General features: G+C 35.0%; 1 protein-coding gene across 1 annotated transcript in view; it reads left to right on the forward strand.

The window, feature by feature from the left end:
* ACTR3 (actin related protein 3) overlaps nt 1-11,851 on the forward strand; it is a 57,853-nt gene extending 46,002 nt beyond the window's left edge. Inside the window, exons 9-12 of the mRNA XM_019931908.3 lie at nt 4,789-4,881; nt 5,088-5,213; nt 8,655-8,738; nt 10,622-11,851. Coding sequence (XP_019787467.1) covers nt 4,789-4,881; nt 5,088-5,213; nt 8,655-8,738; nt 10,622-10,717 — 399 coding nt within the window. The 3' untranslated portion in view covers nt 10,718-11,851. The remainder of the gene's footprint in view (nt 1-4,788; nt 4,882-5,087; nt 5,214-8,654; nt 8,739-10,621) is intronic.
* Nucleotides 11,852-13,817: the final 1,966 nt, after the last annotated feature.

The raw sequence follows: 13,817 nt of genomic DNA on the forward strand, positions 1-13,817 counted from the left end.
CTTAATTTTCAAGAACTTCCCCTACCTCTGCTTTTGATACTCCTTTTTTATGCTACCGTGTACTTGTTTCATGGTTGCATATCTTTTGACTCTCTGAGGATACTAGTCAGAGGTTGTTTGTTTTTTTTTTTTAAGTTTTCTTCTTTCTGCTTTCTTCCAAGTTGCCTTTCTCTTTGTTTTGGTACCTATATTTTACATGCTAGAGACTCCAGGGGATCACTCATTTAGGAGGGGGATGCTCAGCCTGTTGGAAATCTAAGCTTTGTGAGTAGGACTTGTTGACTATGGCTTTTTCTTTGGAGGATAGCCCTATGTGTGTTTCTTCAGATCATTTCGGGTAATCCAGTTCCCAGAGAAGACTCCTGCCTAGAGAGTAAAGGTTGGCAGCCAAACTGAGGAAGAGGGTTGGTATTTATGTGTTAGCAGTAGGCTGCATGAATACCTTCACTTAAAATCCTGCTGCTTTCATTCCTTTCAGTTGTGTGTAGAGTCCTGGCACTCTGCTTTATTCCGTTGAGAGTATAGGCTAACCAGTTTTCTCCTTGGATGATGAGGAGGCATTTGATAGACTTCTTTGGAGGGGATCTGGGGCTTTAACTGCTCCTCAGAGAGGCTTTCTGCCAGCCTTCCTCCCTGCCCTCCTTCTAACTTAATTTCAGCGCTGGCAGGTACAGCTAGTTCTTTGGGGGATTTGTGATACAGCTTGATTCGTGGCTTTTCCTACTGATGACTTATTAAGTGTTTTAGGGGGAGTGCATGGTCTTATCCATCTGCTTTTCAGATTCTGTTTTACCAAATATTGTTGCTGTTTCTTCCTGTTCTGTTCTCTCCATACTTGGGGATTATGCCTTAAAAAATTCTCTATATTGGTGCTTTTAATAGAGAAAGAGCAAGATTAGATATGTGTGTGTTCAGTTCACCACGTTTTCCAAGAACAGACCTGTTTTTTGTATCGTATGAACTGTGTCACTTCCCAAGTTAATATTAAGATTCTTCTGTAATTTTAGATATTTCTGTCATTTGAAGGATTTGCTCAGTTTTTGGTTTTGTTTTGTTTTGGTTAGATGAAAGTGTGGGCATTTGAGCTTGATTGAACACTGAAGATAAAATGTGTGAAAGAGGGCTTCCCTGGTGGCGCAGTGGTTGAGAGTCCGCCTGCCGATGCAGGGGACACGGGTTCGTGCCCCGGTCTGGGAAGATCCCACATGCCGCAGAGCGGCTGGGCCCGTGAGCCATGGCCGCTGAGCCTGCATGTCCGGAGCCTGTGCTCCCCAACGGGAGAGGCCACAGCAGTGAGAGGCCCACGTAACGCAAAAAAAAAAAAAAAAAAAAAAAAAAAAAAAAAAATGTGTGAAAGAATAAGGGGATATTTATTATTGAACTGCTAAATTTATCATAAATAGTAGAAAGAACTGTTTTTAGAAGGAATGGGTTTAGCACTTCATTTTTTTTTTAAAAAGGAAATTAAAATTTTTTTGACAAACCTCTTTGGGCTGCTGTGCTTTAGTTGGGTACATTCCCTATAAATTTTTCAGAAGAGAAAAAAGATATTTCTTCCTTGATAGCTACTTGCAGTAATACTAAGACCTGATCAAGCAGCAGTTAAGCAGGACTAATCCTTTTGCTGCAAGTGAAAGAAAAGTCCTATAGATATTAATAGGGACCCTAAGTTGAGCCTATTAGTATTAAAGTATCGAATAAATCTCCAACACTTTATTGTTAATTTATTCTTTTTTCCTAAATTTATTTAAGAAATATTCATTGCTTGCTTCTCTACTGTATATTATTCTACTTGTTCTCACCTGGGGTTCTGCAGCACAGTAGTCCGTGAGCTTTTTCAAAGGATATTTTCAAATCAGACTCCATTTCTTCCTAAATCAGGAATTCTGTGGGTAGATCCCAGGATATGTGAATACTTAAAGGTTTATAAATATTTTCTTTTGTATATTCCTGATTAAAAATTACTGTGAGGAGGACATACAGGTACATAGCACAGGAATGAATGACCCTATCCCTGCCTTTTGCTAGCTCATGGTATAGCAGACAAACTGTCTTAAAGGTAGAAAAATAATTACAGGAAGGTTAATCTCATGTGCATGTGTGTGTGTATACATTATTGTTTTAGGTAAATACTGAAGAAATGGCTAACAAAGAACCACAAAGAGAATTTGAAAGTTTTATATCAACAAGTTGATAAGATAACATTTTCAGGATTCCAGTTCTGCTCATTCCAGTTAACCATCAGCTAAGCTAGTCCCTGCCTGTAACCTGAGCTTGCCTATAAATGGCATAGGAAGGCAGCCAAGTTGAGCTATATTTTCCCATTTTTCCACAGAATACAATACAGACCACCTCTGACAGATAAAACATTCCCTAATCTGTAGGTTGGGTTCTTGAGACTCAGTATGAGCCACATTTTTATACCCACTGTATATCCCTGTTAGGGTTTCTTAACACTCATCAGCATGTTTCAGAAAATCAGATTTTGACTGCCAGTTTCTTTTCTCTTACTGTGGTAGTAGAGGTCAGTAGAACCTTTGTTAGTGGTATTTTACTTTATGTAAATTAAAATATTTTCTGTCATTATGCTTCATTACTCAGGTAACATTAAATCTCTCCATTGCGTGCCCACCCTCTAAATAACTTAAAATTAATTTAAAAAATTGTAAAAACCTGACACATGCCTGATAATTATCAGTCAAGTTATGGAATCAGTTTAATGAACAAAGGAATGTTGTCTCTCCCATTAAGACAACCTAATTCTAGAAATGAGAGGCCAAGAGAGGTTGTTGGCAGCTCATTTTCTAGACAATATTTTAAATTGTGTTCATTTTAATAAAGTACACCTATTTATTTTTGACAAATTAGAGCTAGATTCTGACCTTTTATTTTAATCTAGGAAAAATCCCTTCTAGCATTTCCTTTCCAATTTTAACGACATGGCAACTTACACATATTTTTGAAAAATTTTGGTAAAATGAGATCTTTGTTTAGGAATACAAGTTAAATTCTGAGATCCAGCATTTGAAAACTTCTTTATGTTTTTCTTTTTTGTGGTTCCTCTCAGGAAATATACAGCCTGATGTAGGAAGGCTATAGGCATGCATATAAAAATAAATGATGGGTAAAAAGGAAGCTTTCCCTAATATTGTTTCTCCTTGTATCAGACCTCTTTGTTATATATAAAAATTAAATTTAAAATTATTTATTATCTTTAACCTCATTCCATTTCTGTAATAGTTTAAATTGTCAAACAACTTTCCATCTCAAGCCTACCCATCTAATCAGTCTGTTAAAAAAAAATTCTGAAAAGTGTATTGTATAACGCACATGTACTTAACCACCCCAAATAAACACATAACTAATATTTTAACATTTTTCATATATTTTTTAAGTGAAATTAACTACAGAAAGAATACCTTCCTCAGACCCTTTCCTTTCTCTACTTCCTTTTCATCCTTTCTTCCTCCTGAGGTAATCACAGTCATGAATTTAGTGTGTTTCCAGTCTGTGTTTTTAAATGTACATGTATCCATAAGAAAAATATATTTTAAAAAATTTGCATATATGGAATCATTCAAGTTTAAAAAAATGCGTGTCACTATTTGGAAATTGTTTATTTTGACTATGAGTATATCATCCTGTGAATAATACAGTTCATTCTTGTTATTCACAGTAGATGTTATATAAAGTTGCTGTAAACACTGAATTAGTGAATGCTGAGCCACTGCTCCTAAGGGAAATGCAGAGTTAGGGTCCTGTGAGGCTCAGACTACAACATTTTTGTCACTGAAACACGTAACCTTGTTTTATGTGTGTTTCTGTTTAAAGACACATTTTAAAATAGATATTATTGATTTATTAACATTGAGCTCAGGGTCAACAGCACTATATAATTCGTGCCTAAATGAAACTTATTTAACACTGTATTTTCTCCATAAGGCACATCACGGCCTTCTTGTGCTTTAGGAGCAGCAGACAGTACTTCACACTATCCTTGGGGGTCATTTTTAAACAGCAAAATCACCGACAAAAATGGGAAAACTGTGGCACTAAGAGATCATGAAAAGGAGACTTACTTGTAGTATAAAAGCTGAAACAAGAAGGCAGAGCGTTGCCTGGTTCCACCTGAGCTGTGAATGTCAATGTCAGCTCCAGTTTTCGCAGCTCTGCACATGCGCATGTCCATGTGAAAGCACCGCAGATACAGATTTCAGGGTTACAAATAACTTCAGCGAGTAGGCAAATTTGCAGATAACCAAATCCATGAATAATGAGGATTGATGGCACAGCATTTTATTTATATCATACCCTGCTGGTGGACTTCTGGGTTGTTTTTACTCTTAGAAGCAAAGCTGCTATAATTTTATGCCTTTATGTAATAGCACATGTGTGGGAGTTTCTTTGGGGTTTGTTATAAGAAGTGGAGTTAGTAGTGGTACATTTTAAATTTTATTAGATGTTGCCAAATTGTTCTCCAGAGTGTTTATATCAATGTATATTCTCATCAGCATTGTAAAGTGTTGCACAGATTTTTGCCAGCTCATAGTATGTTTGGCTTTACATGTTTGCTATTCTGGTGGTTATGAAATGGTATATATGATCATTATTTTAATTTGATTTCTTCTGAAATCTCTGATTTCAGTGTCTTTAATTTGAATCAGAGACCAGAATTTATGGTTTTTAGAAGTCCTTTTATTTTTGAACTGAAAGCTTTCTTAATTTTTCATTGTGATATTTAAGTCAGTAGTGGTCTAATCTCCGTCATATGTCCAATTTACTTTTCAGTTTGCTAATCCAGACTTTACTCAGCCTATCTCAGAAGTTGTAGATGAAGTAATTCAGAATTGTCCTATTGATGTCAGACGTCCTCTCTACAAGGTCAGTATTTACAGCAAAATAGTTATTCTAGGTCATACTTTTTAAAAACTTCTTTGTTTTCTCTCTTGGTGAATGTAAATTTTAAAACACCTCTCTTCAAAGGGGTATAATAGGATTTTAGTACCGTTTCTTGTATCTTTAAAATTTTTTCTTCTTTCTCTTACATAAAAGTTGTATTTATTTATTTATTTTGTCCACTAATACAGAATATTGTCCTCTCTGGAGGTTCAACCATGTTCAGGGACTTCGGACGTCGCTTGCAAAGAGATTTGAAAAGAACTGTAGATGCCAGGCTGAAATTAAGTGAGGAATTGAGTGGTGGTAGATTGAAGGTTGGTTTTCTCAGTTATTGGTGGGAGGGTTGAGGGTGCCTTGATTATTATATTGGGAATGCAAAATGTCTGCCAACTTTCTTTTATTTGGAAAGATAAGAGGAACCTGAGGTATTCTAATGGAAAGTGGTTAATTTTATAGATTCATATTCATGATATTCTCGGTCATTCCATTCCTCTAGGATATTACCTACATTTCTGGAAAATATTCTTGGTTATAGCCACGAGAGAGATTTTTTTGATATCTGTCTCAAACAGATAATTTATATATAGTAGATTCCTTGCATATTCCAGCAATAATATTCTTTATGGGTCCACAAAATTTTAAATACCTTTTACAGCAGGACAGCAAAGCAGAGTTGAGAGAGAGAGGCAGTTGTGTGGTCAAGCCTGCTTTCACAGACTCTAGCCTCTCCCATACAGCCTCATTAGTGTGAAATCAAATTGGTGGTTCAGCAAAACAACCTTTCTGTTACGTGTCCTGTAATTTTGGGCTTGCTGGCAAAAGGTCAGAATTAGCCTTAAATTCTCAGATGACTGCTGTATGTATTTATAAGACAGAATTTCAGTAAATTTTGTTTCATTTTCGTTAAATGTGGGATATTGAAGCAAAACATTGATTCAGAGGGCATGTTGCTAAGTAAAACACATTTTATTCAACTTGGAAAACTACCAAGAACGAGGGCTTCATCTGAGACTACCACAGTCACTCAAAATTACTTAAACATAAACTACAACACTCTTGTATTGCTGCTTGTTGAGAAACTGCATGACAGCTGACTGTTTTCAGCCCCTAAATTTTGATTATCTTAAACTTATCCCTTGGAGTACAGTAAAAAGTACTTGTTTAGTTTGTAATGACTCATTACAGGTACATGAAATGACAAAAGAAATGCTGTTTTTGAAAACAATATTTCAGTAAAGTAAAAATGTTTAAAATATTTTTAAGCCTGTATATTTCTAAATAAGAAATGAGAGGGCTTCCCTGGTGGCGCAGTGGTTGAGAGTCCGCCTGCCGATGCAGGGGACATGGGTTCATGCCCCGGTCCGGGAGGATCCCACATGCCGTGGAGCGGCTGGGCCCGTGAGCCATGGCCGCTGAGCCTGCACATCCGGAGCCTGTGCTCTGCAATGGGAGAGGCAGGAAAAACCTGTATACTAGAGTACTCTGCCTCCTTCCCTTTTATTTTACTCAGTAGTCATTTTTATAGATCTTCATAACATCTTTATGTATTTGTTTTTAAATCTGGCTTTATTTCTTGTCAATCCAATTTTAAATGGCAGCCAAACAGCTTTTTTTTTTAAACAAAAAAAGCCAGATCTTTTTATGACATTTAAGTTTTAAAATTTTTTATTTTGACATAATTTCATGCTTTAAAAAACTTGGCAAAATCTAGTAGAAGATTCCTATACATTGTTCTCCTAGATTCCCCAAATTTTAGCATTTTATACTAGTTTTATTATTCTGTTTTTATAAATATATGTCTGTATGCAAATACACACATATACCTTTTTCTGAACTATTTGAGAATGAGTTGCAGATATGATGGCCCATTACCCCTAAATATTCTATTGTGTATTTCCTAAAAATAGACCATTACAGTTATCAACAAAATTAACCTTGATACACAATATTTTATCTAGTTATAGACCTGATTCAAATTTCTCCTATTATTGTTCTTTATAGAAAAAGGAAAAAAATACATTTATTTTATTTTTTCCTGGGCTAAGATTCAATCCAGGATCACATGTTTGAATTAGGTATCATTTCCCTTTAATCTGGAAAAAGTACTCGTGTTTTTTATCTTTTATAACCTTAATATTTTTGAAGAGTACAAGCAACTTATTTTGCAGAATCTTTCTCAGTTTGGGGTTGTCTGATGTTTTGTTATGATTAGGTTCAGATTTTGCATTTTTGGCAGTAATACCGCAGAAGTGATGTTGTATTCTTTTTAGTGCATTGTATCACTAGACACATGATATGATTTGTCCCATATGCTAACTTTGATCACCTGGTTAAGTGTCTGTCTGGTTCCTCTATTATAAAGTTATTTTTTCCTTTATATTTAATAAGAATCTTATGGGGAGATACTTTCAGACTATGTAACTATCCTGATTTTCATCCAACTCTCACCCACTGGTTTTAATACCCATTTTTCTTTCCTAAAATAGTTATTACTGTGGTAGCGGCCAAATGGTATTTTGCAAATTCTGTCATTTCTTCTATGTTTTATAGTCTCACTTTACTGGAAGGAAGAGTATTTCCTTCCACCTCGTTCATTCATTCATTAAGTTATATCTATGAACTCCTGATTTCTCAGTTATTCTATATGCTGTATCATTAATATCAGTGTGATATAATATCAACATATCATTATACTATTATTAATTTTGATGCTCAAATTTTCTCAGATTTGGCCAGTAGGAATCATTCAGAGGTGGTTTTTATTCCTTTTGTTGTGGCCCCAGTATTCTTCAGGTACTTCCTTATTTTCCGGAACAGCAACATATTGCAGGTTCATCTTGTACTTTCTCTTCTCCAGTCTCGTAATCAGCCATTTTGTTTCAATGCACCCTTGTTCCTTTTAGTGGAGAATGCTATTAAGAAACAAAGTTTTATGCTATACATAAAATAGCTAAGCAAAAAGATTTACTGTATAGCATGGGGAACTATATTCAATATCTTATAATAACCTCTGATGTAAAATAATCTGAAAAAAAATATGAATCACTTTGCTGTACACCTGAAACTAACACAATATTGTAAATCAACTATACTTCAATTAAAAAAAAAACAACAACCAAGAATTGGACACTAGGTATATTCATTGCTACTGAGGGGTCACTGCTTCTAGGCCTTTTTGGCAGTCAGAGCTAGGATACGTGTGAGTATCCATCTATATCTAGTTGGCTCTATTTATATAAATTAAAAACTATGGATTCATACTGATAAATGCAAGTTCCAGAACACCATAAGGTTCATTCTAGCCTTCTACCTTCCTATATTTGTAATGTTCTTCCCAGACAGTGAGAAACCTGGCTTCTGTTTTCTATAATACATTTGTTTGTGCTCAATCCTGGAATACATATATCGTAGTTGCAGAATTATTAATCCATACCACTGTGACAAATAGACCCGCTAACTGGAGTTCAGTGTTTGCTTAGTTTTTATCTTAAGCCTGAGGACATAGCCATAATATTGTGTTCACAGGTTACCTGGGTTAGTTCCTTTCCCTCACTTCAGTGTGGTTATGTTTTTAGAAAAATAATAAAATTAGCTTAATTTGTTTTTGTTGTATTCTGTTTTGCCATGTGTACCCCTCCCCCCGCATCTTTTAAAGTTTTATTTACTTATTTTTGAGTATGTACATCTAAGGTTAAATGATACAGAAATTGTTGTATGAATTTACCATTGAACTGATCTTACTATGTCTCTTATAGCCAAAACCTATTGATGTACAAGTCATTACACACCACATGCAGCGATATGCAGTTTGGTTTGGAGGATCCATGCTGGCTTCCACAGTAAGTGAGATGAAGCTTACTTTAAAATTTGATTTTTTTTTTAAGATAAAAGAATTTATCAGTACTTACACAATTTAAAAGAACAAGAGGAATTTCTTAAGTTTTTATATAATATTGTTCAGGGAAGTGATTGAATAGAAATGTACACAGTATTTTAAAAAGTGGAATTCATTTGGATTTATTTTCTTTTTGTTTGTTTTTTTAGAGTGAGCCTTTAAAGTTTTAAAATTTATCTGTAGGGAAAAATTTTTAACCCTGTGGTAATACAGATATCAGAAGGTCATTGTTTTTTCTGTGCAAATATTTAAAAGCATTAAGAGTTATGTTTCATCACACAGGAAGTGTGATGTTCTAAACTGAATAAAGGGAATTACTAAGATCCCTCTCCCCAAACCAAAACATCTTAAAACCCCTTTAAAAGATATTTTAACATTGTTAGCCTACTAAATAATGGTGCTTTATCCTGTAGTGCACAGAGTATTAAATAAAATGTAAGAACTTTTGTCTGAATTATTGAAAACTATACAACCTTGTATTGAAAACCATTTAAAAATAAGAGGTAAAAGTTATTTTCCTTAATTTGAATTGTCTTCAGTTGTGCCGTATAAGCTAGTTGAGTGTGTAATTTTGCCCTTTGAGAACCCTCCTGCACTGTTGGTGGGAATGTAAATTGATACAGCCACTATGGAGAACAGTATGGAGGTTCCTTAAAAAACTAAAAATAGAACTACCATGTGACCCAGCAATCCCACTACTGGGCATATACCCTGAGAAAACCATAATTCAAAAGGACACATGTACCACAGTGTTCATTGCAGCAGTATTTACAATAGCCAGGTCATGGAAGCAACCTAAATGTCCACTGAAAGATGAGTGGATAAAGAAGATGTGGCACATATATACCATGGAATATTACTCAGCCACAAAAAGGAACAAAACTGAGTTATTTGTAATGAGGTGGATGGACCTAGAGTCTGTCATACAGAGCGAAATAAGTCAGAAAATAGAAAAACAAATACCAGATGCTAACGCACATATATGGAATATAAAAAAAATGGTACTGATGAACCTAGTGGCAAAGCAGGAATAAAGATGCAAAAGTAGAGAAGAGACTTGAGGACACAGAGGGGGAAGGGGAAGGTGGGATGAAGTGAGAGAGTAGCATTGACATACACACTCCCAAATGTAAAATAGATAACTAGTGCGAAGCTGCTGCATAGCACAGGGAGATCAGCTTGGTGCTTTGTGACCATCTAGAGTGATGGGATAGGGAGGGTGGGAGGGAGGCTCAAGAGGAAGGGGATATGGGGATATATGTATACGTATAGCTGATTCACTTTGTTATACAGCAGCAACTAACACAACATTGTAAATCAGTTATACTCCAATAAAGATATAAAAAAGAAAAAAAAACTTTGCCCTTTGAGAAATGAGATAACAGAGCATGGAACAGTCTGTCCATACCAGACCATAAGTGAGGAAAACAGGTTAATCTAGAAGTTTTTGTAGCATGACTAGGAGTAGTTTATCTGTAATTTAGATTAATGCTGCTGCTTTTCTTGATTCACTGTACAATGTGGGAAAGCCTCAACAGAATGGTCTGAGCATTTGAGATTCAACCTTCCATTCCTCAGAATTTCAAAGTCCCAGGAGAAACAGGTGTTGAGGAGGGAGATGGAGGGACTCGAGTTAAATGCTCCTTTTCAGTTTTGGTTATAGACTTAAAGCTGATTTTGAGTCATGGTTGCTAGAATTTCTAAGCTTTGTTCAAGTACCATGAATGGACTAATAATAAACATTTTAGATTTAACAAATCTATTTTAAAGCATGTGGAAAAGTGGTAAATTTTTGACCTTTACAAAAATATATGCTTTTATTTGCAGCCTGAGTTCTACCAAGTATGCCACACCAAAAAGGATTATGAAGAAATTGGACCTAGCATTTGTCGTCACAATCCAGTGTTTGGAGTCATGTCGTAAAATTGGCTTCATAGTTATTGGGGTTAGGGAGGTGGGGAAGAAATAATCTTTCTGATTACCTGTTTTGTCTGGATGGCTGGTTTTGAGGTTGTAAACCTGACTTGAAATAATAAGACCAAACATAATTATACAGGAATATTTTAATAAGTATATCAACATGCGAATGTAGAGGAGAGCCAAAATGATTAAGTGTTTTTCTTTAGATTGAATATTTGAATCTTAACGTGTAACAAAAAGAAGTGGGTTTTAGTTCTTTCTGTGCCCTGCTATTTTGTATATTATTGAATTATCCAAGATTTGATGGGATTTATCGGTATGTAGATAGCTCTATAATGCTTGAATTGTACACTCTGAAGTGTGCAATGCAAGAGCTTGTTTATATTTCATACTTTTTATACTTTGAGGAAAAAAAGTCAAAGAAAAACTAGTATTTGAGGGAAAAAAATGACCAAGTAAAGGATAAATACAAAAAATAGCCTGTGAGACTTGGCATACACACACACTCATGGGATTCCAGTTATTAGGAAGTGCTTCCGTACCCTATGCCCCCCAGTGGTTTTCTTTGCAAGTGCTTTTGGAACTAAGAAGCTAGTATCTTGGATTAACTGATGCCTGCTAGTGCTTTCTGATTACTTGCATTCTGTTTCTCGCTTTAAAGGAAAAGTAAAGACAAGACTGTTGGACCAGTATTGCAGTTCTGCAGTGTCATTTCTTATTAAAAAATGAATAATTTGATTACCCAAATTGGTATATTTAAAGCCTAACACCATTCTAATAAAGGCACAAATTTCTTTTTAATACTTGTTTCAAGCTCTTTTAATCTCTTTATAAGTTAACTAATAAATCTATTTTCTTCAAACCTCTGCAGTAGTTCTTGAAAAATCACAACAGTTGGTTAGCAAGCTGACTTTTTTATGTGCTCTAAACAAATAATTGTGAACTTTTAATATGTTGAGTGCTTTCATTTTGATAACTGGATCTCCATTTGATATTTTCATTTGTATAACTCATTTGCAGTCTGAAAGTTTTTTTAGTGCCAGTCCCTGACATATCATGGAAAGTTAATTTTCATTGCATTTTGAAATATCTGGATCATGAAGAACAAGTGATGAAAATAAATTAAAACTGAATTACCTTTTCTGTTTTTTTTTAGAAGCAGTGTCATTCTACTTTGTGTTTATATATTTACATACTTTTTTATTTCTGTTGAGATAGGATTCATTGAAATCTCTATAATGTATACGGTAGAAAATTTCTTATGAACTTGAAATTTTATGTTATTTATAGAAGACTAAAATGGGAGATGTTTTATAGGATTTTAGAACTTAAGCAGTAATACCAGTGAACACTTGAACTTCATTATCCGGGAAAATAACACACAGGGTTAATATATATACCTCTGTCCAAAAGTTGAACAATTGTTTTTGTTGTTTGTTTTTAATATAGAATTGGGGAGTAAACATTAGTTTTTATTTAGAGTGAATCTGGACATTTAAAATTATATTAATCATTTATGTGACTCTTAACCCTTTGAGTGGGGGAGTCAAGAACATACTGTGTGTCTTGTAGTGGTGATAGTATCAGGGTCACAGGTCTTCTTTTACTTGAAAAAGTATTTCATGAATGTTGTAAAAAAAAAAAAAAACTGTTCAAACAGTACCAAAGAGTACATAGTGAAAGTAGATTTCTTTCCTACACTAGCCTGTCTCATTTTCTCATCATTACACTGTTAGAATGTCTTACGTGTCCTTGTAATTTTCTGTGCATATAGAAATGACTATAGCTCCCTTATTTAACACAAATAGGAGCTTACTATATATGCTGTTTTGCACTTTGCTTTTCCAAAGATCTTTTTTTTTTTTTTTTTTTTTTTTTTTTTTGCGGTACGCGGGCCTCTCACTGTTGTGGCCTCTCCCGTTGCAGAGCACAGGCTCTGGACGCGCAGGCTCAGCGGCCATGGCTCACGGGCCTAGCCGCTCCGCGGCGTGTGGGATCTTCCCAGACCGGGGCACAAACCCATGTCCCCTGCATCGGCAGTCGGACTCTCAACCACTGCGCCACCAGGGAAACCCTCAAAGATCTTTTGATACAGAACTAAATTGATAAGCATTGAAGAATTCATCCTCCTGGCCCAACAAAGTATTATTAGTATTGTCATAAATGTCTTTTCCATCTAGGATGGTTGAATAGTAAATAAGCAAGCTTGAAAGACATGTTTACAAAGCTGCAGATTACAGTCTCATGCGTACTTTAATAAAGATGTTCTTAACTATTTGATATGAAAATGTGAAGGTCAGAAATTTTGCTTTAAGCTTAAACTTATTTGGGGAAACAAGAAGACTCTAAACTTTTCCTGTATGTTTCCTGATGTATAATATGATAGAAACAGTGCTATTTATTTCTTTACATCTCTCCTGTCATTATATATCATTTCTTCTATATATAGCACCTTTGGTTATATATGTGTAGAGGTTGGCCAAGTGAATTAAAATCTGTAACACTGATTTGATGTCAGACTGCATGAGCGTGCTACATTGGAAGAACACTAGACTGAGGGCCTGAGGTGGAAATTTTTATTCTGGTTCTACAAACTGATAATACAATTCCTCCAGCTTTTTTTGTTGTTATTGTTAAAACATGAAAAATATATTTGTATAATCATGGACATATTGTTTGAACTTTCTGGACCTTAATTCAATTTATAATATAAACGTAGTAGTGTTATCTGGATTTAACAGTGCAGTTTTTATGAGTTGTGAGAATATAACCTAGCCTTTTCAATTAATTCATGTGTGGTAGTAAAGATGTCATCGAAGGTCTCCTTTCTAATAGGCAGGGCTTTGATCAATTGGGAAATATTAATGGACAGAAGTAAAATAGATGGTGGCTCTCTAACTTGATGCCTACTCTTTAGTGAGTGCAGCTTCACCTTTAAACGTTAGTAAATGGTGTAGACTGCCAGTTATCGCCCTCTTCATTCGGGTCCCTCAATACAATTCTTTGGTTTGTTTTCAAAGCTACTTTAACAGATGGAAATAAATTGTTCCTGCAGTTTCTAGAAATACCTTCAGAAATAATAAAATGAACTATAGGGATAATA

Source organism: Tursiops truncatus, chromosome 7 (assembly GCF_011762595.2).
Source record: "Tursiops truncatus isolate mTurTru1 chromosome 7, mTurTru1.mat.Y, whole genome shotgun sequence".
Lineage (NCBI taxonomy): Eukaryota > Metazoa > Chordata > Mammalia > Artiodactyla > Delphinidae > Tursiops > Tursiops truncatus.